We start from the raw sequence: 24207 nt of genomic DNA, 5'->3' as shown, positions 1-24207 counted from the left end.
GAGTTGTTTGTTCTTTTAAAGCCATCTTTAACATGTCATGCTATAATGCCTGATTCTGTGGGTCTCGAGCGTGCCATCTTCACGGGTAACATCATGTTTACAGGAATCCCCATTGAGCCGCATGGGCCTGTCGATCACTGGTTGTCCCTGCAAGACTGAGTTTGTCTGTGAAAATTATCGAATCAATGAGATGAGCGTAAGCTGAGAACATGCTTTCGTTCCATCTCCAACGAAAAAGAAGACATGCATAGTTCAACAGCAGCACCACTTACTGGTATAATGCTAGGTCATTCATACGATCCCGTCCGCAGCCAGTTTAGAGTCTATCTTCAGCCTGCATATTCACCATTCTTAGTACTATGTAGTTCTCAACTTTCTCTCTTGGTGGCGTCGTCATCGCCGGCCTAAAGACTTCCCTGCAAAAGGTTAGAGAGTCTGCTCGGTCAAGGTGGTCACCACTTCACCTCTTGGCCTGGGGCGCAGCAAGTTACATCCTTTCCTGGCCGTGGCTACCGTTTGCCTGTACGCTCTCCAGCAGCTAGAGGATCTCGACTGCGACTTTCTCGTAGATGCCGGCGCCGTGGGAAATGGGGAGTCGCGCCGCCTACACCAACATCTGCCAGAATATCTAGAGGCGGGAGGAGCCAAGATCAACCTTGGCAGAGCATAAGAACCTGTGTTTATGTAGTCATCTGACACGATTTAAAAAGCATGCCCGTGAGCAGAAATATGTTTTATAAACGGTTTCATCTGTAAACAGCAGGTCTTGCCGGTTCTTAGGCAGAAACAGGTGAATTAGTAGGTCAGAAAAGAGCATGCTTTTAAACTTTTAAAATACGTGCCGTCGTTGCTTGAGGCCGTAGTCCATGATTCATAAGATGTATCCATAACTTGATATTAGTATCCAAAAACCCCTGAACGCCCACTCCATGTACCAATCGTCAACCTTCAGGGAAATACAGGCTTGCTTGCTGATTCGGACAATTTGCCTAAAGAAAAACGTGAAAATAGGATCCAAACATTAACTCAAGCATAGCTTGCTGCGCTTTCAAATACGCAAGGAGAGTAATTTTTCGTGTAGTGGTAAAGAGCTCGGCCCCCGATCAGAAGGATGGAAGAAAGTCGCAACCACAATCGGCTGAAGGCGTGCAATCATATGGCCTGCCAGTCCATGGCATCAAACATGAACTGCCACTCCGCCTCCTCGTCCGTCTTGCTCTTCTCCTGATTGGGCCATTCCTCAAAAGGCGCAGAGCGGTCCTCCCTCCCAGGAGTCGGCGTCTCCATCTCGTCGGCCCAGCTGAACTTGGGATACGCGGCGGCCGAGGCGCGGGCCGCAGCAGCAGCAATTGCCTTGAGCTCGTTGACGTAATTGGTCGCCACAATGCAGGCCTGATCAAGACCACCATAGACGGTAGTGAGTATGTTCTCCAGGTCGTAGCTCTCCAGTGGCAGATTGGGAGCTTGATCCCTATTGGCATCATCGGCGTTTTTCCACCTATTCCTCAGATCCTTGGCCCTGCCGAGAGCTCGGCGCACGTCACCTTTTCCCAACGCGCCATGGAGGGGGTTGTCCGTGCTGTCCAACGCCTCGAGAACGTTGGCGTGGTACCGATGCTTGTACGGTCCAGTTCCGTTAGATGAAGAAGAGGAGGATTCGTTGAGCTTGCCCGTTATAACAATGTTGAATACCGCCTGAAGATGCACCAGCGCGCGCTCCAGCAGCATGTAGTATTCAAAAAAGTCAAGCCTGAACATCATGTCCGCATCGGCAAAGTCGGGACTCGTCGGATCCGTGGCCTGCCGGTAACCCTGTGCCAAAAAGGGCAGCTTCCATTTCATCCGCCGCACTATGCGCAAGTATCGCGACAGCTCGGACTCGGCTCGCGGGGCCTCCTTTTGGCTGACCGTTAAGGGGACGACGGACGACGTCTTTGGGTTGGGAACTTGGATGCCCGAGTTGAGGGCCGGAAGAGGGCTCAGTGGTGGCGGAGGAGATTTGATCGGAGCGTCAACCGCGGCACGATGTAGGCTTTCTGTAGGTGGCGGCGCATAGTTGCTGGTTCGTGTGGCTGGTACCGAGCTCGATCTGGCGGCAGCCCAGCGACTGCTAGACAGGCCTTTGGCTGCCATTGTTCTTCTCTACCCGTATTACGGGTTGGGTATTCGGTTCCCACACGTTACGGTTTTTTTTTACTATGGGATAAGGTGCCTGTCTGTCTGCGTAGTCGGACTGCTATCTTTTCTTTGCCAGAGGCGTTTCAGCTCTCGACTTTCAAGGGTGAGACGACTGGTCAATGCGATGTCATGGTTAAGACAGCTCCAGAGACATCAACAGGCCCGGGCGGTATAAACCAAAGATCACCGCGATAGTACTATGAGCAAGAAGTAGATTCAAGGTATCTTCGGCATACTAATGTGCCATATTGGTTATGATCGTCGTATACGACCAATGCTGGTTAATTCTGTAAAGTCAAAGAAATGCAAACATCAAACAAGAGGGGGACAGTGAGGGGAACGCGTCAAGCCTGACAACGCTCGGCGCGTCGCTATGGTGTGGCTTGGGAGGTTGGGGGGTGGATTTGGGGATTCACGCAATAGGAAGGTGGGGTAAGCCTCCCTTTCAACGACCAAGGCGTCAAACAAACGGACCCCCCTTTAAGCAACAACAAGGCTCCCACCGGCGAGTCTGCATTAACAAGGGCTTACCATGCAGCAGAAGCTGACTCGGCTTGGCCCAAGGCATGGAGGGGCCGGATAGTCGGAGACAAACATGCAAACGCTGATGACGGGAAGCCCCGGGCATGCAACGTTGAAACTTTGTTGGTTGCTAGACTCAGGGATATCGCGGTAATTTTGACCAAAGTCCCCCAAGTTAAGTCTGGCATGATCTGGTTGAACCAGCGAATTTTTTTTGAGGGCATATCGAATACTGAACCGCAAACTTCTTCATTGATCCTACTTTTGAGATGTGGTGACGGTCAGATTGAGCTCACTGAACAATCAAAACCCAGATCCATCAAGAAAACCAAACTCAATATCCCAACTTAAACCCCCACACGTGGCGTTGCCCAAAGAAAAATACTCAGCACAACACAACCATACCCTTCCTACAGAACTGCCATCGCAAAAATCCCCCAAACCTTCCTGGCCATGTGGGACGAAAACCCCTGTCTGATCGAGGACCCAGTGCCCGGAACGCCAGATGATGCGCTGACGCCGCTGGTGCTGGTGCACGACGGCGGCGGCACCGTCTTCAACTACCACTGCATCGACCCGCTGCTGGGCCGGCGGGTGATCGGCATCGCCAACCCAAACTTCCACACCGGCCGGTCCTGGCTGCCCGGTGGAATCCCCGAGATGGCTCGACACTACGTGCGGCTGCTGCGGGGCGCCTTTGAAGAGTCCGACGGTGCCGGCGCCGCCGCCGCCAAGAGGGGGAGGAGGATCATCCTGGGCGGCTGGAGCTTGGGCGGCCTGGTCGCGCTCGAGATGGCCAAGGTGCTCCGGGGAGATCGCGCTCTCAGGGTCGTGGGCCTCGTCATGATCGACAGCGTCTGCCCGCTCACGTGGGTGCAGCCGTCGGGCGGCCGCAACATGCCCACCATCCAGGCCGTGGCGTCGCAGCACGTCTTCACGCCCACGACCAAGCAGGAGACGAAGGACAAGGTGACGAGGTGTTTTGCCGACGCGTCGGAAATGGTTTCCAAGTGGGAGATGCCGGCTTGGGAGGACCACAGCCCGCCGCCGCCTGCTATCCTCCTAAGGGCCGTCGACCCCGTCCCGATGGAGGGTGACGGCGTTGCGCGGGTCGATCTGGCGCGGTCGGATAAGTCTCTACAGTGGGATCGGTACAGGAAGGACTGGTTGGTGAGGGTGGTCGACATACCGGGACATCACTTCAACGTCTTTTCTTTCAAGAATGTTGAGTATTTGTCTACCGCTGTGAGAGAGGCCTGCGAAACTTTGGAGCGGATGCCTTTGCCATAACCAACAGCACCTAGTCACAAGGAACTTCTTTTTCGTCATGAATAAATTATAGAACAGCGGGTTTTCAGCATGGATCTGGATATTCCCCAAGTTTTATATGTACTCTCAAACATAGAATAGAGAAGAAGAAGAAGAAAACGGCTCGTTAGGCCAGGTATCAAAGTCATAACGGATCATAAGACATAATCGTCGTCGTCGCACCAACACCAAGAAAAGCATCAGCCAACATGAAACAAGAAAGCACAATAAAAAAAAAAACAGAAACACAAAAATCATCACCACATTTCATTAATGATCCCTCGCAGTGACAGCACCAACGGCAAGCGTCTCGATCCGACCGGAATACAGCCGCATCAGGTGCGCCGCCGGATCACCCCACACGACGGCGCGCAGCTGCTGATCCGTCACAATCTGTGCGACCACGCCCTCGTTCAGCCGCTCCTCTACCGTGCGCCGGTCGCTGCACGCCTTCTTTGCCCGCTTCGGGTCGCCCGACCGCAGGACCACGATCCTCCCTGCGTTGCTGAGCGTACTGGGCGGGAGCTTCCAGGTAGGTTTCGAGGACGACGCCTTCTTCTTCTCCGACGTCGAAGAAGATTTGCTGGATACGGATGCGGTAGACGAGGATGAGCGCTTCTTATCCTTGTCTGATTTGCTGCTGCTGCTGCTGTTGCCGCTTTTTGATTTGCTGCCATCTTTTTCTTTGCTTTTTGTGGGCGCAGCGGCAGCAAACAGCTCCAGCAGACTCTTGACATACGCCATGTCGGCCCGCGCCACGGGATCACCCTCGTTTACGAAGCTCAAGAAAAGGCTCTTCTTGTCCGAGTCAAGAGGAGCCAAGGGCAGGAGGCTGACTGGCGGAGCGCCAAAGGTGACACAGTGGATGCGGCGGAAACATCCTGCGAGGTTCGAGAGCTCCGAACTCACGACTTGATTCTTCATGTGGGCGTACAGCAAAGCCGCAATGGCCCCGCCGGCGCTGTGGCCCGTCAATAGTAGGGAGTATGTGCTGCGGCCGGGGTCCTCCTCCAGCAGCTTTCTGAGGCGGGCGGCCACAGGGGCGATCATCTTGCGGGCAACAGACAGAAAACCGGCGTGGCAAAAGTTGCCCGGATCGTCGAGGAAGTCCATAGGTGAGGTAGGCGCTGTGTTGAGATTGACTGCCCAATCCATAAAGGAGGCACTGCCACGAATGGCAAAGACAATGGTATTCATGTGGTCCATGGGAACCGACTTGATCACCATAGCTTTGGCTCCCGTGCGCCAGTCGGCGTCGACGTGTGTGTCCATCTCGGCGCCACGCGGGCGGGCGTAAACGCGCTCCGAGTACTGCGCTGCGAGGCAGAGAATTGGCCAGGTGGGCATGTAGCTGTTGACGTATTGTCAGTTGGTGGAAATTCATAAAGGCCCGTTTAAATAGTAGAGACTGCATTCAAAAAAAAAAAAAAAAAAAAAAAAAAAAAAACACAAGACTCACAGCTTCAGGGCAGGTAGGTCCATTGGCAGCTTGGAGTTGGCATACAACTCCACCTTGGAAAAATAGTCACCCGTCATAACACTGGCTGCTATGGCTGTGGTCTGCCCCTTGGAATTCTTATCCGGTGAGCTCATCCGACTGGATCGTTTAGATGTCTTATCCCCGGACTTGCTGCTGGGTCTAGCCATCTTCTTGGAAGCTACCTCCGCTTTGGTGACTGGCGGCGACACAGTGCCTGGAACTTGCGGGTTTATCATGAAGAGCTCCCGCTCATTACCCTTACATTGATCCCCATCAATCAGGGTCAATACGCTGTTAAGTCTTTGGCCAAGGCGGTCGCACGCAGCTGCGCTCTGGTTGAGAAGCTGGGAGCTGTAGCCATGCCAAGCCGGAAGGCCATCATCAAGGTTGTGCGGGAGGTGGCGGACCTGAAAGCTAGCTGGCAGGCATCCATTGGCCATGTCGACAACCGAGTTGCCAATGTTTACGACACTATTGGCAGTGGCGCAGCCATAGGCCGGGCGGTGGACAACAGGGAGTTGTTGACCAAGATAGTACTGGTTCACCACAATCGGTTGCTGGTGATGGCCATGCTGGCGCGGGTCTCCAAACTGGTAGGATGATGGGGGATAGGAAGTGACCCAGCTCGATGGGATAGTGAGACATGTGGTCCCTGCAGATGATCGAGGCCTGGCTGGGACGGACCCGGGGACTGGCAGTTGCTGGTGCCATTGAGGTTGAAGTTGAGGTTGAGGTTGGGGCTGAAGCGGAACAGGAGTGGCCGTCCGAGGATAGGAGGTTACTGGTGGCCGTGAAGCAGTCTGAGGTCGGATTGGTTGAGCTGCAGCTCCCGGTGCCAATGTTGTAGGCACCATCGGCTTCCTCGTGTATGGAGGAGGAGGCGATTGTGCTGCTGCTGATTTGAGTGACGGCTGTGCTGCTGATTTAAGTGATGGCTCCGTATGGGCAGGAGTTTTCTTGCTCCTGTTTAAACCGAAGAAGCCCATGGTGGGCGAAGTGTAAACAGCCAAAAGTCAACTTTCGGAGACAGTATGACTTGAAGGTGTGTAGGTTAAGGTGGACTCCACTGGGAGATGTTGAAGCATGTAATCAAGCAAGATTGCATTAGATTATTCGCTGGGGAAAAGGCCAAGCAACTAAGAGGACTTTTTGTCTATGTCCGCAAACAGGTTTCAATGCAGGAGATCAATGCAAACCAACAGTTCAGTATACCCAAAAGGTGCAAAGGGGGCTGTCTGAAAGAGGAGAAAAGAGAAGAGGCGATTGACGGAGCACAAATATGGCGGCCAAGTGCAATAAAAGGGACGCACGAGGGCGCCCAGAGATTGGTAGCACATGTCTGTCTGCAGTCTACTCTGTATCTCGTCGACGCCCACCTTTCTAGCCCTGATATTGGAGGATACCGAAGCGCGGGGCGCGTACCTCGCGAACCAGACGAGTTTCCCCTGCAGACCACCCCTACCTCGAGTTCGCAAGCCACTTCTGGGACATGATTGGCCATGGAGTCCCACGCCTAGCCCCAATTGAAGATCGGGCTTGGGTACGAGAGAAATTCACAAAAGGCCGCCATTTCTCGGCGAGGGTAAAGCTCATTGTTCAAGCAGCTTTCTTCCATTCTGGCGAACCACGACCATTGAAGCACGTGGCAAACGGGGCCAAGTTCATTCAAGGTCCATCTCCAGGGTGCCACTCGATGACTCTTTTGCTGTGCAGCGGTGTACAAATAATGCCTGCTCCCCGGGTGGAAAACTGCAAATACTTTACACATAAAAGCATGGGAGCAGGGGAAGGGTATACTAACGCAGGAGCAATTTTGCTAGGATCGTGGAGCTATTGTGCTTTTTGCTGCAGTTAGCCGCCCATGGTGACTCAAAGCTGCGGGGGCGTTCTTGGTGCGGCAGGAAACATCCACTAGAATGCTTGCTGGCAGTGCATACTACTGGGTATTATACTAGCGCATATGCAACATCCCAGGCTTCGTCTGTGGTAAAACCAAACGACGGCACATGAGTTTGTACAGCAAGTTCGTCGGATGTTGCCTTTACCGTAGTTTAAACCGAGTAGGCTCACATTTTTGTACTGATAGATTTGGTCCCTTGTTCGCTGGTATGGTAAGGTACGGAAGAACATCCGGTACGTTAATGGCGGCTTTCATTCGAATGTCAGTCTACCACGTGGGATTTGACGGTTGTTCGGATGCTTTCGAGATTTTTATTTGAAGCGACCACAACATCGAGATTCTTGGTCTAAGATAAAAACAAACCTGGTCTGTTTAGCAAATGATTAAATTTAGCAAAGGAAGACGGTTTGGTTGAATGCACAATGGTCAATCAACTGGCTATTCTGGCATCAACCTCTTTCAAACCAAGCTGATTTCAAAACGTTGGTTTTTAAACAAATGCGTGGGAATATTTTGATGATGGCTGGAATTCACAAATTGAATTCCAATACGATACGACACAACGACCAAACCCCACCCGGCCGGAGCTCTCCCGTCACTTATCCACGGCGCGAGTGTCAACTGAAAGTGGGGCCAATTTAACATTCCGGTCCGGTGGATGCCCGGCTCAGCCTGGAAGCCCGAAACACTTAGATTCATGCGCTAGCTTCTACCACTAGGCATTTGTCGCAACACCTCTTTGGCAAGTTCTCACAATTAATCCCCGGAGCTTTTGTTCTCTTGGCACAGGAATTGAATGAGTAGTGAGCGCGATGCCGCCGGTGGCTTCGTCAAAATGGATTTCGTAAGTTGCAGCAGCATGCTTCCCAAAGGGTTGCGAGAACCTCGATGGCTAACTTTTACTTAGTGGTCGCGATTGCTAGCACACACCCCGCTCTCTACGAGCAGCCCCCGGCGAGACCAAGCCAGTGACCCGATCCGGCGACTTCATCGATTTGAGAAGGAATATGGGCAGATGCTGGTATGCTCCATTCACGGATTTCTTTCTTCTTCAAGCTCGACGATCCCCTCCGACATACACCGCCCTGCATGTTGAGCTTTCCCAGAGATATTGACGACCTTTTTCTTTTTCACTACATAGCAAATATGGAGGAATACCCCCAACCTATCTCGAGATGACGAGGCTGCCGAAGCCATAGAGCTCCGACTTCAGCAGCTCACCAACATCCTCGCCGACGAGACCCGACGTCCGCTCCCGCATCCATGTATATCTTTTGCCGCTTCCAAGCAGATTTATGTGCCCATCGCCAAGATTGCAACGACTTCATACAGTGAATGGATCGTACGGGAAGCCGTGCAGTTCTTTTCCACCCTGATCGAGAGCGAGGAGGAAGCCTTTTACGAAAGTGATGCCTTTGCTACGAGTTTAACCAACCTTTTGGTCCGCATCACCGGCCCAAACAGCGTGCCGCTTGCTTCAGATACAGAAATAAGAGTTGTGGAGCTGGCCTTCAACATTACCACCAAGATCAGATTGTACCCGGATACAGTACTTCCTGCTTGGTTCAAATCACAGTTACCAGAACGGTCCCAGCGGCAGCAAGGAGCTGCCGAGGATAGCCACGAGAAGTTTGCGGGGAGAACTCAGAAGCAGGACTTTCCGCTCTTTTACCTCTTGGTTGACTACATCCACGTCGAAGGCAAGGTGGGAGACTTTGCGCGGACCGGGTTACTTTACATCATCGAGTCGGCCTCGAGCTCAGTTGCGCTGGAGCAATGGATCGTGGAAAGCGACCTTTCAACCCTCATGGCTACTGGGTTGGGCGCGCTGTATAGCCAGCTGAGCCGTAAGCTTGTCGTGGACCACCCAGCAGACTGCTTGCCCCCAGTCCTTGCTCTCTCCGACTATCAGCATCCGAGGTCAACTTATGAGATTGTCAGCTCTTGCTCGTCGGAGTTTATGGCACATCTCGATACCTTTCTATCACATCTGCTCTTCTGGCAGGATGTCCTCAACCATTGTAGATCGGTCGAGGTCAAGAGCACACTTTTGGAACATTTTCAGGTCATTTTTCTTCAGCAGTTATTGTAAGTCGCATGCGATCCCAGTCTCAATGTCATTCACGACTAACACCGACCGTCAGATACCCTTCCCTTCTCGAGTCATCGGATCTAGATGGCGGCTCGTCCGTCGCCGTGCTCACCTACCTTCGTCGTATTCTCGAATCTTTGGATCATCCCGACATGATTAATCTAATCCTCCATTATCTCCTGGCTCTTCCAGATGCCCTGGGTACAGGCAAGGTAGCCTCCGAACCTGGTACCGTCAGCGCGGCGCGAAAGCGCAAGTCCATGGATCTGGCCACCATGTTAGCTGCACAGGTCGAGGAGGCAGCTGACCCGCTTCTGTACAATCTTGTCGATTTGATGCTGGCCTGTCTGCGATCACACAGCCACCAGACAATCCACGTGACACTGCAACTGGTATCTGCCATTCTCCGCCGGCACCATCGCTATGCAACGGCAACATTATTGCGCACTGAACCTGTCTTCTCTACAACCCCGCGAAGGACAGTGGGTGCACACAAACAGGAAGTCGATTTCTTCATGTCTCTTGCTGGGGGCATTGGAGGTCAGGACAACTTTGACGCCGTCTACGAAGATGTTTTGCGCGATGCCGTCATCAGGCTTGAGAGCCATCCTTGTTCGTTGAAGCTTGTTGCGCCAAAGACGTCGACGAATAACCACGACCTACCTGCTATCCCGTCGGATAGTTTGCCAGGAGCGCCGCAGGATGTGCAAAAGCACACCATTCGAGCGGATGACCCGTTGTTGAACGGGATTCTAGATTTGTTAGAGACTTTCTTCATCAATCCCGTTGAAACAAACCTCTCAGCCACCGATGTTCTGTTTGATCTGGCAGTCTGCGGATTCACATGTGTCGAAGGATGGTTGCTGCGGCACCCAGACGCATACAAATACGACGAGAATGACGACGACGACTTGGAGATAATGCAAGACGGCGACAAGCCGCCTCTAGATCCCGAATCAGCCGAATATGCAGAGAAAGAGCGACAAAGAAGCATGCGACAATGTCGTCGCCGCCCAAAGTGGAGCCTCAACAGCTTGCCCCGGCTCATGTCGACCTTACAGATGCTAGCAGACCAGGTAGAGGCCTACCGGGAGAGCATCCCTCGATTTGACGAGCTCTTGCAACAGCGCCGCGAGGCATTTCAGACAGCTGGCGCATCAGGTGCTTCTGTACCCCAACAACCCCCAGTCCTGAACCGGTCTAACAGTGGTGCAAAGACACCCATGACACCACGACCCTCACAACAACGTGCCAGTAGCGCAGAGAGGCCTTCTGCTCTAGAAGGCTTCGCGCAGCGCATCATGGCAGAGCTGGGCAGCCCCAGCAGCAGGAGTGGGAGCCCCAGAGGGCGCAAGGAGAGCATTATGCGGGGCCTGACCGGGTCGCCCACGCCGGACACACAGCAGGAGAGAATGCAACAGCAGAGTGGCGGAATGTCGGGCGGATACGGAGCGGCCACGCCTACGAGCAGACAGGTATGCATGGTGCCGCCGAGGGAGTTTCCAGTGAATTACGACGGTGTGGGCACGCCGAGGAGCGGTGCACACCAAGCAAACTCGCCTGCGTTGTCCGCAACGACCGACCCTGCCATCGCCAGCCAGATTGAGGCTTTCCGAGCCGTAGATCAGCAAATTCTAGCGAGAAGAGTGACGCTAGCAGTCGTTCCCGGCAAAGGCAGAACCGGCGGGGTCGCCCCTATCCCGCTGGATTTTGGGGCGAAAGCTGGCGCGCCCCCACCGCAGGGGGTAGTATCTGGTGAAGACGATGATGAGGACGAGGAACGCCAGTTGGAGCATGGACAGCGGAACATGGCGCCCTCGCCGGATTCGGATGGAGCCTCTGAATCGAGACGACAAGAGGAGGAGGAAGCAGACGCAGAAGAGGCCACTCGGGCTGCGGAGGAGGAGCAGGCTGCCAAGACGGTATCGGTGTCGCACGTCCTCACCAACGTTCTGGTATTGCAGGCTTTCCTATTCGAGTTGTCCAGTCTTGTGCAGGCGAGGGCAGGACTTTTCGACGAGGTGAAGTTTGTCTGAATTGCTCGTCGAGGTAAGACTTTATTTTGTTCAATTAGACGATAGACAGATATCCATTCTGTGGTGGGTAGCATTTGGTGGAGTTTGTTTCATAGCTAGCGTGCGTGTTCCTGACGTTTTGATCGACCTTGGTGCCGACAGTTGGTTTAAAAGGGCCACAATTAAATCAATAGTGAACATATTAATCCAAGCTTCCCTACTTTCCGTTGTAATATTTGACAAAGTGAGATTCCCAGGCAAAGCCACAATTGAGTGAATACACAAAGTCGTTGTTCTTCTACATTCAATTTCCTAGGCAACCACGCAGGCGGTATCAGCATTGCTTCAGCTCAGCTGCTCACCCGATCTAAATCGCCAAGCGAAGGTGGAACCCGGGGAAGCTGTGATAAGTGGTACGGCTGACCAATTAAACAGCTTGAAACCCCCATGCTCGGGTGGTTGAGTGGAGAGCTGACCGGCCAAGCGCGGCCCATTGAGGCATCCGACCCCTAACAATCCCTGGAGCGTCACCTGCTGCATCGTCATCGTCGGAACCTCAACTTCCTTCAATCATCCAACCTTACTCCTATAAAAGTCATCCTTAAAAATCCCATTCATCATTAGAATCATTCGTATCACAACTAGTAAACAAACAAGATACTTGCGTAGCAACAAGTAATACGATGGCACCCCAACAGTCCATCCGGGCTCTCCTCGCCTACGCGGGCAACATCTTCTCCCAAGTCCCGCTCGGTGGAATCGCGAACCCATTCGACTCCGGCTCGGCCGTTGCCGGAAACACCGGCGTCCAGCAACAGCAATGTCACTACTCGCCGCTCACCGGTGCACCAGTCTGCCCGATCGACGGCCCCATGTCGTGCCACAACAGCACGCCCGTCGCAGGCAATTCGTGCTGCTTTGTGCACCCCGGCGGGCAGCTGATGTTGACTCAGTTCTGGGATCAGGACATTCACGAAGGTGGTTCTGATGAGGACTGGACGATCCATGGTCTATGGTATGTCCTTTGCTATTCACCTATCTAATCTACTTTTTGATAAGCAAATGTAACTAATGTCCGATTTCGGTCACAGGCCAGATCTGTGTAACGGCGGCTACGAGCAGTTCTGCAACATCGCACCGCAGTACAGGAACATCACGGAAATCCTTCACGCGCACGGTCAGGCAGACCTCGTCTCCTTCATGAACCGATACTGGGTCGCGGACCGGGGTACCAACGACCACCTGTGGGAGCACGAGTGGAACAAGCACGGGACCTGCATCAACACGCTTGCGCCGGCGTGCTACTCGACGCCATCATCCTCATCCTCTTGCAGCAAGTCGGAGGAAGCAGCGGTAGCAAGCCCCGGCGAGATGGCGGTGGTGGACTACTTTACTCGCGCGGTCGCGCTCTTCAAGACGCTTGACACGTACACGGCGCTCGAGCGCGCCGGCATCGTGCCGCACGCACGCAAGCGCTACCCGCTCGTCGACGTGCAAAAGGCGCTGGCCGAGTACCTGGGCGGCGGCAAGGTCGCGCTGCGATGCAGGGGAGGCAACAGGCACAGGAAGGGCGACGTGCTCAACGAGGCTTGGTTCGTCTACTACGTCAAGGGCAGCCTCCAGACGGGAGAGTTTGTCCCCGCGCCCCCGACCGGCAGAGACGCGACAAACTGTGCGCCGTGGATTAAGTACCCGCCCAAGAGGAGACGTGGGGACCTGTGATTGAGCTGAGGTACTGGCTGTACTGTATGTGTTACGGCGGAGACGCTTGTGTTTTGGCTTTTGGGTTTGAGAGGGATCTACAGTGTTCATTGTATCGTGTTGTGGAGGGTAGGATCTTGGCATGTTGGGATGGCGTTCTTGTGTCCCATATTTCATCATTTGGATCTCATCATTTAGGTTAGACACAGACTGTTACTGGAAACCCTATCGTCTACTAACACTGTTGTCATACGTCTTAACAAACTTTTTGGGAAGCAGAGTCCAGATCCACCTGCTTTGTCCTTTGTTTTTTTTTTCTCTCTCTTGACAGCCGTTGCAATCCGTCAATCAAATGTAGGGTCAAAATTTATGCAGTCAAGTCAGGCTCCGCATTGACCGGCGCATCTGCTCCGCTGGATGCACAGGCTGTACACAGGCTGTAGACGGAAGAAGCCGCGAATTAGAACAGGGGGTCAGAGAACTAAGAAGTTCTAGTATATCATGCCACGCGCAGCCACAAGATTATCGTCACTGCGGATTCAACCCGCTCCTCTTTTTTTTTTTTCTATTTCTCTCCCCCTTTAAAAGCTTAGGCTCTTTGACCAACACTTCTCGCAGGGGTATTCCCATCTAAGTCGCACAAACCACACCCTGGGGATCCTGGGGATGGATCCGGGCCAAGTGATTTTACAAGGAAATTTAACAGCACCACAATAAAAAAAAAAAGAAAACAAAAAATAAAATACTAGACAAACGGCAAATCCCGCAATTTTCTTCTTCTGGGCGTTCTTAGTACTCGGTCAGTTTTCTGACCAAATGTCGGCCGTCCTCGAATATGAGGCTGGGCTTGTGGTCTTTTGTGCCGAGTAATCCTGTTACGCGTCCAAGGCAAACCACCGAAAGGCCTTGCCACAACATGGCTTTTTCCTGATTAATCCTCCGTAGGGTCGGCCCAAAGGAATGGCTCTCGCCATCTTTTTTTTCTCCTGTGTGCTGGACTCCACGCGAAAGGGTTTTTGGGGCTTGTTCTTTTTTTCTTCCTTTTTTTTTTCTGTTGTATTTTTTGTTGGTGCTGGGCATGAAGTGGTTCCTTGGGGTTCCACAAAGTGTAGAGTGGCTTTGCAACAAGTTTTACTAATGAGAAAGTCCCCTGAAACGACCGAGTTGACAACCCTGAGCAAGCTTGGAACGGCGCCGACTAGGGATACAGGTTGGGTTGGCCTTGTTGGTTATGATTGAGCTACTATAATCCCAGATAGTAGCGGATCAGTAGTAGTGTGAGGTTGGCCTGGCTGGGCAGTTTGCCAAGCACTCCATTCATCATAGCAAAATCAACATAATGAAGGCAGTGGTCCAACCAACCAAGCCGACCAATGTTTGTGAACGGGGGTGATTACCTGCCAAGCTACCTATTTGCTTCAGGTAATTGAATCCATTTAGTCAGAAAAAACCCCTTTCACGTCTAGACAAGACGCCTTCATCACATTTAAGCTAGTTAAGGATAGGGTGAACGGCCCAACAGCACGCGTGACAGTCACTCATTATTCTTCACTGGATCTTCGCTGTGCGCACACCGACGATACCGCGCACTACCTTGTACTGAATAAATAAATGCACAAGACCTGTGTTTGTGTTGCCTGGTTCCCCTTGCGATAGATCGAGTTAGCAAGAAAGAAGAAAACCCCTTTTTTTTGCGATAGGATCAGTTTTGTGCCACGCGACTTGCCGACTCCTTACCGTGGCTTTTCTTTTCTTTTCCTGGGTTGTTTGCATGTGCTTTGCATAACTTTGACGGCAAGAATAAGTGCATTTCTCATTTATTCTTGACGTCTGACTCTCTGGTACCAGAATGCTTCACCGCACGTGCTGAGCTGTGCTGACCGAAAAGCTTAGCCCTTCGGAAACCCCGCCCGCAGCTTGCTGGTACGTACCGTAAGTAAGGTAGGTTAACCGTAAAGGAAACTACTTCGTACTGGCAGCCTGGGATGCCGCTTCGTTGCGAATAGCGGAAATGCTCCATGCTTGGTTCGCCTTTCTCCATTTCCAGGGATGGAACGTTGTGCTTTGTGTGGGGCCTGGTGGGGCATGTCGTGCGCGCATGCAAACATCGATTTTGACTTTGTGACAGGGATCATTTTGTGCCTGGTTTTGGAATGGGAATCTGGGTGATGGTGGATGGTGCTGAGTGATATCGATGTCAAAACTCTCTCACTCGCCTAGCTTTCCTGTTCCTATTTATGTTTGCAGCTCCCTTACGGCTTTAAAATGGCCGATCAGATCGATTTAGAGGCTGATGCTGTAATCTAACAGATCAATGCTGAGAACAGAATTTATTTGTAATGAACCTGTGGTAGTGATTGCTTCGCACATGGGTTTGATCGTATCCTTTGAGGGAAATCGGGGAGACGACATGAATTCCCACCTTTCAAAAGTATAACCGTATACGATACGATGTTTTTCTGCAATGCGGATTCCCTTGGGACCTTTCCGTTGCATGAATTCTTACACCGTTCCGTGCCAGTTTTCGAACATTCGTTGGCTAAAGAAGAAAATTCCACGGAGTTTGGAAGTCATCTCAAGTCTGCAATGTATGTAAACCGATACACACACGGCGAAACAAAACAACGAGACCCTGACCATCAAGGGTTTTGACAAGTAAAAAAGGGGGGGTTTGCGACCCGTCGATCGGTAGGGTCCAAGAGAAAAGTAACATTCTTGTAGACCTAAGGATCGACAGGATACTACCCTGAAGATGCATCAACCACTCATTCCTGTGCCCAGTGTGCGCCAGTACGGGCGGCGATCCCACGGCTTGCTCGGGCCTGGTAGCCATACCCGCGCACTCCCAAAGTCATCAGATCTCGATCGACTGCTTTCTTCTCTGGGTGGCTTTGGGACTGTCTCTTGCTGTTATGTACTTTTCACAAGTTTCGCATTCCTTCCGCTGCAAGTATACTAGAGCTAAATTAGAATAAATAGAAAGATACGAAAAAAAAAAAACCTAATAACAACTGTACGTAAGAGAGTTGGAGAGGCAAACGCTGCCAGTGGCGCCTGTCTTGTGGGTCAAGGCAAGAAAACAGTGCCGCCTCTCTTGGCCTGACAGTTGAGGCCTGCTGCATCTTGCTGTTACTACAGTACACGTACACTTTGCAACTAAGCTAGCTGGGCAAACTTGAGTAGTTCGGCTACTGCCTTAAGATGTGCTTAGTACAAACGCAAGACCAGGGGCACACACTCTTCTCTTATGCCTAGAATTAACCTAATAGAGTGGAATGCCCATTGTTACGCCAGCTAATCCAAGAGGGAGCACAAAGCCTCATACGACGTTACAAAGGTCGCCAATGCTTTCTACCTAGGTAGGTAGATACCGGTAGTGAGAGTCCTGGGCTGCCAGGTTAGCGGGTGCCAATGCGGGCGGGCCAGTTGAGTCCATGAAGACGATGCAGCTGGGCTAGGGTGTGCCTTGCGCGGTAGCGCGGATACCTCATAAATTGCAGACACCTGCTAATGGACGCTGACAGTCGATTCCAGTTTGGGATTTCAGCTGGCTCAACTGGCAGCTGGAGGCTTGTGGCTTTTTTGTTTTTGTGTGACGCGGAACGTGCGAGCCAACCCCAGCTCACTTGGCTCAAGTCCGGGTGTGGTACTTGCCCCAAGGTGTGGAAATGAGGGGGAAAGGGTACGTACTGTAGAGTAGAAATTGGGTACTTTCCACCCAGGAAATCACACCAAATTTACGCTTTTCTCAACGGCCTCATTAAGAATCTACAGGCTATCCTCAATCAATCAGACGGATGTTTCCGTACAGTAGGTATGAAAAAATAGAAGTGGCATGGGAATACCACGTACATGTCGTCCCAACCAATTTACAGTTGTGTCGTCTCATTACACAGATTTTTGCTTGCTCACCTTGACTAGGTACCAGGTACCTTGGGCACTAGACAAGGTGCCACTGTACTGTAGGCTGTATGCAATGCAGCATTTCTGCTGAAAAAATTGACCTGATCCGTCCGTGAATTCCCACAGCTGTGCGTTGGATGACATCTCGTCGTTGTTTTACAGCCTGTATAATCCAAATTCTTTTCCAAGCTTACCATCTCGTTTGCATAGAAGTGGCTTTCCTAAAACCTCAGCCCGTAAAACAGATCAAGTCCCGTTCCTGCCTGTCCTGCCTGCCGGCGACCCACGGTACTCAGTACAACTTGCAAAGTACTTCTTTTCTTCTTGTCATAGCCTCAGGCCCGCGCACACCCTGCACTAAACCCAAGTAAGGCGTGATTCTGACCCACCTTCCACCTACCTGCCACTACCCACCCCGGACATTTTCCGTGTTTTATTAACCAGACAGCCAGTCACATTTGTGCACCAGCCAGTCCCACGACCCGCTTTCCCATTTGTACCGCCTGCCTTTACCCTCGCTTTTCCCACCTTCTGCTTCCCGTCTCCGCTTCTCATCCATCCCTCGACCATTTCCCTCGTCTTGTCCTATTTTTCCATACTCCGGCCCGAATACAGATCGCTAGAGAATCTGGAGTTACCCCCGCGAACTGCCTCGTCGCTCGTGCGCTTTTTTAAGTTTTTTTCTCTATTAACTACAAATTTAATCATCACAAACGGTTCGCTGGCTTTACTGGTACACAACATTCTGAAGGCAATATTCGGGAACCCTGCGGACCGTTGCGAGCGGGCAGAGACCTCCGATGTGCCTGATCTAGAGAGACGCGCGCGTCGACTCCAAGGTACAACCCGAGGCTTTGCGTCCCATCTTCGATTCAACAACCACGACGACTAGGTGTGGGGTCTAAAGGACACAGGAACATTCAAGGGACCGACTGTTTTAGCCAGCAAGAGACTTTTTTTTGCACAACTTTTTCGTTGTTTTCATCACACCAAAAATAAAAAAAAACAGCCGAAAATGACAACTGCTGTGAAGAGGGCGTGTGGTAGGTCTAACGCAGCAGAACCGTTGGCAAATTGAGTTTCGCCTCTTGTCGCTCTGGTAATTCAGATTACTGACCGTTGAAAACCTTGGTACTTGCAAACCAACAGACGCCTGCCACCGTCGCAAAGTCAAATGCGACGGCATAAACCCGTGCAGAAACTGCTCGTCCGCCCAGCTCTCGTGTACCTACAATGCGATTCCACAGAAAAAGGGCCCCAAGGGCTCGCGGGCCAAGGTCATCAGCGAACTTCGAGAAACCCAACGTCAGACAAGCCTGGCCACGAAAGTACACAATCGCCTCAATGGTGCCCCGAGTCCACCGGCAAGCCCGGCGCCTGCACCATCTCGTGGTCTCTTGACCAAGGAGATGGTCAGCGCGTGCATCGAATTCTACTTTGCCAACATGTTCTCAATCATACCTATCCTGAACCGACAGCAAGTTGAACACGACCTTAGTGTGTGGGAGACAGATCCCGAGACGTACAGCCTCATGACGTCCCTCTGCGCCTTCATGATGCTCCAGCCCGGCATGTCAATGCCAGGCGGCGACCCTTATGGCCTGGATGCGCAACCTGGAGCCAGTATTGTTTCAGCTCGCCTGCTTATGGAGGAGACTTCCCGCGTGCGCCGACTTTACGATCACCTCGAGAAGCCGAGCCTCAACAGTGTTTGCACTAGCTACTTTCTTTTCGCGTGCCACTACGGGTTGGAGGAGCATGACAGGGCTTGGTATCATCTGCGCGACGCTCTGACCGTTACGCTCATGTTTGGGATGAACAAGGAGGAATCATACCTTACTGTGGACAACGCTACTGCATCGCGGTGGAGGCGACTTTACTGGTTGCTCTACATGACAGAAAGGTACACCGGGCTTTTTCCTCTCACAAATCACACCTGTTCCGCATTACTAACTATACCCCAGGTCTTATGCCATACAACGCGGCCGCCCGCTGTCACTGCAGGCCACCATAAACTTGCCCACATTGGGAGATGGGCCGATGGACCCTTTCGGAACACAACTTAGCAGTTTCTTGCTCCTCATAACTATATTCCGTCAGTTTGACGACCAGTTCACAAATCTCTGGTGCAAGAGCAGGAACAACTGCTCGTCCAGCTATATCAACACACTCCACAAGAATTTCAACGAGGTGTTGCCGCACTATCTGAACAACGTCGACCCGCAACTGGCTGATGCTCGAAACAACCAGTCTTGGCTCAAGCAACTTATTTGGCAGCTCAGCATGGCCAAGACTCAGAACGTCAGCGATACTACAGTTCAATATCCCGTTGATCTGCAGCGAGAGCTCGTGTCAATGACCGCGGCTTTCTCTACCCAGAACACGGAGCTGATAAATGCCGGATTTGTAAGTCAGACCTGGATCGACAGGGTGAATTTGCTGGAAAGTAGCATTCTAACAGACATTTTCATAGATTGAGAAACTTTGCGAAACCGCTTCTTCTTTGGTTGATGTATTGACAGTCCAGCCTGCAACCCAAAACCCCTTCAGTCCGTTCAACCCTCGCGAGACTTTGCAGCAGATTTTCAACCTCGTTGGAGTCATACGAAAAGACGAGTCTCGATTTTTGCCGCTGCTTCTTTGCAAGATGCACGAGGTGATACCTCGCCTCCCCAGCCCGATGCTTCAGCATATGCCTGAGAACATGTGTAGCGTCGACATCTTTGATGGATTTGGTAACGCAGGGATGGGCCAGCCAAGCACGATGCAAATGGATGATTTCGATTACAGATTCCCAGAGCCTTCGATCAAGACAGAGCCTGGCACTTCCTCGGGCGCAAGCGTTCCGTCAGTCACCGATATGAATTCCCCATTCAGCAGTTCTCCCCCTGTGATTTCTCCTCCGGTCGAGTACTCGCAGGGGATGGCCCAGGAATTCAATCCTATATCGGACATGATGAGCCCTGTTGGTCCTGGGCCACAGTTGAACGGACCTGGAGGCATGGGAGCTCACCAGACACAGCATCGCATGCAGCAGCCACCATCGCAGCAGCAGCATCATCAATTTACACCGACTTCGGCTCACAATCATCCGCCTAAACCGACTATTCAAGCAATGGGTCATAACATGTCTCCCCATCATCAAAATAGCCTGCATGGTGGAATCAATCAGCCATCCAACATACCGGGCCAGCACCCATTACCGCAACAGCCCCTTGGCAGTGCCGCCGTTAGAGGGCAGCAGTCGTTCAGTCCTGCAGGAGCAATGAATCATTCGATCATGCCGGGTGGACCTGCAATGTTAATGCGGCCACAGCCACCCCAACGATCAAATAGCTTCGCAATTCCTCCCCCATCGAACAACACACAACTGAGGACTGTTGGGGACTTCCAAACGTTGCAGAGGACGAACTCTGACATGAACGTATTGACCAACTCGATGGGTGTATCTATGGGAGCTGGTGGCGGAGGCATGATGGCCGCGGAGATTGATTTTAATACGCTTTCGAGGTAGTACAACGCTGTCGAGGTAGTACAGGTTGTTGTGGAGACTAGCTGAACCTTGGTGACTCTCAACATGGTTCTCTGGTAAAAGTCTCGAAACTTTACACCTCGCCTAAAATTCTGATTCTTGGTCCCCTGCGAACTCCTCCCCCACTCGTTCGGGCTCTCATACACGATACCATTTCCCCAAAACAAGCGTTATGTTTACTGGTTTTCTCCAATTGTGTTTGTTCTCTATTTCTTCTTTTTTTCCTTTGTCAGGTTGGTCATATGGGTGGGTGAATTCCAGTTTGGGCGTACAAGGGTATACGGTCTTGCGTCTCCTGCTCCGAGGCAGGTGGCTTTTAAAAGGATGCATGTGAGGGTTACTTTCAAGTATTTCAACCTGCCCTGTATAGTGGAACTTCAGGTTTTTGTCTTTCTTTTGTGCGAACATAACTATATCTGTTCCTGGCTGTGGTGTCACAGTCTTGACATATTACATCTGGATGGTGGAGAGGACTCTTTGAGGAGATTTCACGGAGATGGCGGAGATATTTCTTTTGTTGATTGCGAGGAGGAGATATATGGTTGGGTTCTAGGTTGAAGTGAAGGTTGGTTGAAGTGAGGTCCATGGAAGGATTCAAGAGTATCTCCAAGGAAGGAGGGTAATTTTGGACATGGAAGAGACGGTATATAACACTCGGGTGGTTGATATACATCGATTACACTTGGCAGCGCCATGGACAAGGTGATTGATGGATGTAGAAAAATTAGGTTCAAATCAATCAATCGCCCAGTATATGAAATTTTGCACATATCTCCATTGCGTGAACCCTGGTCTAGTTACCGTTTGGATATCTAGGTCATGGTATGTATCTTTTTGGGTTCTTGTTTGAGCACCTGCCTGCCTGACTAATCATAAAGTTGGTCAAAAGTCTAACGTAGCCAAAAAAAAGATAATGTATATCATTGCACACCAAGCCCTGATAGATTGAACCCATGCGGCGGTAATGTATTATACTGTGGTGTAAGTCAGAGTTGATACTTTTAGAAACACGCGAGTCAAACACCGCCACGAATATTCAAGCAAGGTCACGAAGAACATAATCCCCAAGTTGATGGATATCATAATCGTTGATTCTCATTACTGTTAGGTGTGGCTGTATTCCACTCCGATTAAAAACACATTAAGAATAATAAAGCCAAAACCAATACCTCCCTTTATAAAAAGAAGACATGCTGTAGACGTTTCTTTTTTTGCAGGAGATCGTTGGGTTTTCCTCATTATAAAAATCCCTCCGAGGTCCCTTTTTTTTCTTTTTACAGGCCGCAGGAGCTGAGGCCGACCTGCTGGAACTGGGCGTCGATGCGACCAAGGCTGACGGCCTGGCCGTTGGTGAGGGCGTTCATGGCGTCGAGGCCAATGTTGAAGCCCGAGGCGCGGTCGATGGCGAGGATGTTGATGGACTTGCCGTTGTAGGTGAGCTGCCAGCAGGTGCCGCACTGTTTTATTTTTGTTTATGTTTTAGTCAATGTGTTCAAGATTTCTCAAAAAAAAAAAAAAAAAAAAAAAAAAAAAAAGAGACAAAGTGAAAAGAGGGGGATCATGCAACAAAAAAAAAACGTACGTTGGGCGAGTTCCATCCACTGACGGCATCAGCACCACCAATGTAGGGGAAGTTGCTGATCTGGCCCTGGGTCTGCCAGCCGTACTTGGTGATGAGGCCGTTGACGCCGTCGGAGCACGAGACGTCGTTCAGGGAGCGGGAGCCGTCGTCGTAGCCGGTGTCGTACGAGACGCTGACGGCCTGGGCGGCGGCGGCAAGGGTGAAGATGGAGAGGATGTTGGAGAGCTGCATGTTTGCGGTTGAGGGGGAGTTGGAGTTGTGAGAGATTAAGATATTAAGAGTTTCTGAGGGTTGTTTATGTAGAATTGTTTGCTTTTTGAGCGAATGTGGAATTGGAAAGCGAGAGGCTGATGGTGTTATAGAAAGATTGGAAGAGAGGAAAGAGACGACCTTCTGGACTCTTTTATATCCCTTTCATGATGATCACGTCGTGTGCCGAAATCAGGGAACAAAAGAAAGGCGCCCGTCCAAGACCCTCCTGCAGCGTGGTTCCATTGTAGATTGTTCGTATTTCCCCCATCACGAACCGGTGCTCACCTGTTCCATCGGAAGGGGTTTTCCGTTTACGTGATCCTTGTCTCCCGGGGCGAAAATCTAGGCAAAAGAGCCCGAGAGGAAAGGGGGGTGGGAGCTACTGTGGATCAAGACTACTTGGTATGTACATAGTAGCTCCATCTATATGAAAAGACACTCGTAAAGATCATCTATTACGAAAAAAAAAAAATTAAAAAAATAAAAAAAAAAATGAGAAAAATAAGGACCTTGAACGAGGGTGTACGAAGTAAACCGACCCTCGATCGCTCCATAGGAAACAAGCACATCATAGTACGAAGTAAAAGAGCCGAAGGTCCGACGGTAGAGATGGAAAGTGATAGATCTACTGGTGGTTACCTACCTAACTGCCTGCTGTACACCAAAAAAAAAAAAAAAAAAAAAAAAAAAAAAAAAAAAAAAAAAAAAAAAAAAAAAAAAAAGAAAAAAAAACGAAGAGCCAAGCTTACCATCAACCACGGCTACTACGGTATGCCGTCATTTGTCGGGTCGCTAGCCAAGGTGTGGGGAATCGGGGCAAACGACACGACTAAACAAACACAGCAAGCAAATCGGCGAAAAGAGGGGGGTCATTCAAGGGCAAGGCAGGGCGGGCATGGGAGGCCAGGTGGTGTGTGCATGTGTGTATTGCCTGACTAGCAAAAAAAAAAGAGGACTCGCAGTAGCTTAAGCTACTAGCATACCTAGGTAAGGTAGGTAAATACTACGTCGCATGGCAGTAAACTAGCTGGGCAAACACGAAAGGATGCGACGCCAGTCCGTTTTTTTCCTCCCCAAAAGACGATGGGGAATGATATATTCTGCAGAGTCAGAGTATAACACTTTGTACAGTACAATGCAGCAGGTGTTAGTGCTTTTCGAAAGAAGATGTTTTGCTGTATCGTCTCTCTCGGCGGTGTGGATTAAACCAGGGCTAGCCAAGCTGTGGAGTGTAGAGGAGCAAGACTTGCAAGAGTAGCAAGTCAATTAATTGTCTTGGTTGTTGGACCCTTGCTGCAGAAAATTCCAGATAACAAACAGAAAGGGAGCAAGAGACAGAAAACAATCACAAACCCCGCAATTACGAAGTGTCTTTGGGATCGACAAAAGCAAGCAAACCACTTTTCCTAACCTCGGCTGGAACTAAAAGAAAACGGCGTTGCATATTCTGAGCCAACAGTCAGAGGCTACTTTGAGTGGTTACATGGATGGGCACACAACGAAAGACACCAAGTATTAGGAGAGAGGCGGTACCCAGAAAAACCCATTCTCCGGCTTTGGTGGAGATCGGGTATCGGAGGAGATCATCCACAATTACCTGGTCAGCAGAGAAAATGAGATCGTCGGTTCACTACGATGCTACGATGCTGACCTGACTGACTTCTCCCTTTCCTACTCCTCATCTCCTCGTATTTTCCACACCGCACGGCTATAGCTGGGCCTTTTGTGTTTCCACTTCCGGC

The 24207-nt window shown here is 51.1% G+C and overlaps 7 protein-coding genes across 7 annotated transcripts; 4 read left to right on the top strand and 3 right to left on the bottom strand.

Annotated features, from left to right (window-relative positions):
• Positions 1 to 1152: 1152 nt before the first annotated feature.
• Positions 1153 to 2133, bottom strand: PgNI_06478 (uncharacterized protein; the record flags this gene model as incomplete). The annotated part of the gene is made up of 1 exon (XM_031126502.1): positions 1153 to 2133. The coding sequence occupies one exon, from the start codon at positions 2131 to 2133 to the stop codon at positions 1153 to 1155; it is 981 nt and encodes a 326-aa protein (XP_030982524.1).
• A 598-nt stretch (positions 2134 to 2731) lies between these two features.
• PgNI_06476 (uncharacterized protein) lies at positions 2732 to 6989 on the bottom strand (the record flags this gene model as incomplete). Its single annotated transcript, XM_031126500.1, has 3 exons — positions 2732 to 5359; positions 5468 to 6451; positions 6799 to 6989. The coding sequence occupies 3 exons, from the start codon at positions 6987 to 6989 to the stop codon at positions 4279 to 4281; spliced, it is 2256 nt and encodes a 751-aa protein (XP_030982022.1). The 3' UTR covers positions 2732 to 4278.
• Positions 3154 to 3990, top strand: PgNI_06477 (uncharacterized protein; the record flags this gene model as incomplete). Its single annotated transcript, XM_031126501.1, has 1 exon — positions 3154 to 3990. One exon carries the CDS (start codon positions 3154 to 3156, stop codon positions 3988 to 3990), a length of 837 nt encoding a protein of 278 aa, XP_030982023.1.
• A 1080-nt stretch (positions 6990 to 8069) lies between the features above and the next one.
• Positions 8070 to 11849, top strand: PgNI_06475 (uncharacterized protein). Its single transcript, XM_031126499.1, has 4 exons — positions 8070 to 8232; positions 8296 to 8409; positions 8530 to 9476; positions 9533 to 11849. Exons 1-4 carry the CDS (start codon positions 8185 to 8187, stop codon positions 11514 to 11516), a joined length of 3093 nt encoding a protein of 1030 aa, XP_030982020.1. The 5' UTR covers positions 8070 to 8184; the 3' UTR covers positions 11517 to 11849.
• A 203-nt stretch (positions 11850 to 12052) lies between these two features.
• PgNI_06474 (uncharacterized protein) lies at positions 12053 to 13576 on the top strand. The gene is made up of 2 exons (XM_031126498.1): positions 12053 to 12510; positions 12587 to 13576. Exons 1-2 carry the CDS (start codon positions 12179 to 12181, stop codon positions 13215 to 13217), a joined length of 963 nt encoding a protein of 320 aa, XP_030982019.1. The 5' UTR covers positions 12053 to 12178; the 3' UTR covers positions 13218 to 13576.
• A 4082-nt stretch (positions 13577 to 17658) lies between these two features.
• Positions 17659 to 21400, top strand: PgNI_06473 (uncharacterized protein). Its single transcript, XM_031126497.1, has 4 exons — positions 17659 to 18142; positions 18249 to 19002; positions 19064 to 19505; positions 19573 to 21400. The coding sequence occupies exons 1-4, from the start codon at positions 18115 to 18117 to the stop codon at positions 20611 to 20613; spliced, it is 2265 nt and encodes a 754-aa protein (XP_030982026.1). The 5' UTR covers positions 17659 to 18114; the 3' UTR covers positions 20614 to 21400.
• A 242-nt stretch (positions 21401 to 21642) lies between these two features.
• PgNI_06472 (uncharacterized protein) lies at positions 21643 to 22629 on the bottom strand. Its single transcript, XM_031126496.1, has 2 exons — positions 22214 to 22629; positions 21643 to 22088 (listed from the first exon to the last, which is right to left on the bottom strand). The coding sequence occupies exons 1-2, from the start codon at positions 22442 to 22444 to the stop codon at positions 21906 to 21908; spliced, it is 414 nt and encodes a 137-aa protein (XP_030982510.1). The 5' UTR covers positions 22445 to 22629; the 3' UTR covers positions 21643 to 21905.
• Between the last annotated feature and the right edge of the window lie 1578 nt (positions 22630 to 24207).

The sequence above is a fragment of the Pyricularia grisea genome, chromosome I (assembly GCF_004355905.1).
Source record: "Pyricularia grisea strain NI907 chromosome I, whole genome shotgun sequence".
Taxonomy (NCBI): Eukaryota; Fungi; Ascomycota; class Sordariomycetes; order Magnaporthales; family Pyriculariaceae; genus Pyricularia; species Pyricularia grisea.
This window is presented reverse-complemented; position numbering and strand designations above follow the sequence as displayed.

Excerpts from the sequence above, each read along its gene's own strand:
- PgNI_06475 (XM_031126499.1), top strand. The coding sequence starts at position 8,185 with ATGAGTAGTGAGCGCGATGCCGCCGGTGGCTTCGTCAAAATGGATTTC. Across the intron at positions 8,233-8,295 it reads GCTTCGTCAAAATGGATTTC|TGGTCGCGATTGCTAGCACA; the intron begins GTAAGTTGCAGC and ends ACTTTTACTTAG. Across the intron at positions 8,410-8,529 it reads AGGAATATGGGCAGATGCTG|CAAATATGGAGGAATACCCC; the intron begins GTATGCTCCATT and ends TTCACTACATAG.
- PgNI_06474 (XM_031126498.1), top strand. The coding sequence starts at position 12,179 with ATGGCACCCCAACAGTCCATCCGGGCTCTCCTCGCCTACGCGGGCAAC. Across the intron at positions 12,511-12,586 it reads TGGACGATCCATGGTCTATG|GCCAGATCTGTGTAACGGCG; the intron begins GTATGTCCTTTG and ends TTTCGGTCACAG.
- PgNI_06473 (XM_031126497.1), top strand. The coding sequence starts at position 18,115 with ATGACAACTGCTGTGAAGAGGGCGTGTG. Across the intron at positions 18,143-18,248 it reads TGCTGTGAAGAGGGCGTGTG|ACGCCTGCCACCGTCGCAAA; the intron begins GTAGGTCTAACG and ends GCAAACCAACAG. Across the intron at positions 19,506-19,572 it reads AGCTGATAAATGCCGGATTT|ATTGAGAAACTTTGCGAAAC; the intron begins GTAAGTCAGACC and ends ACATTTTCATAG.
- PgNI_06472 (XM_031126496.1), bottom strand. The coding sequence starts at position 22,444 with ATGCAGCTCTCCAACATCCTCTCCATCTTCACCCTTGCCGCCGCCGCC. Across the intron at positions 22,089-22,213 it reads GTGGATGGAACTCGCCCAAC|TGCGGCACCTGCTGGCAGCT; the intron begins GTACGTTTTTTT and ends AAAATAAAACAG.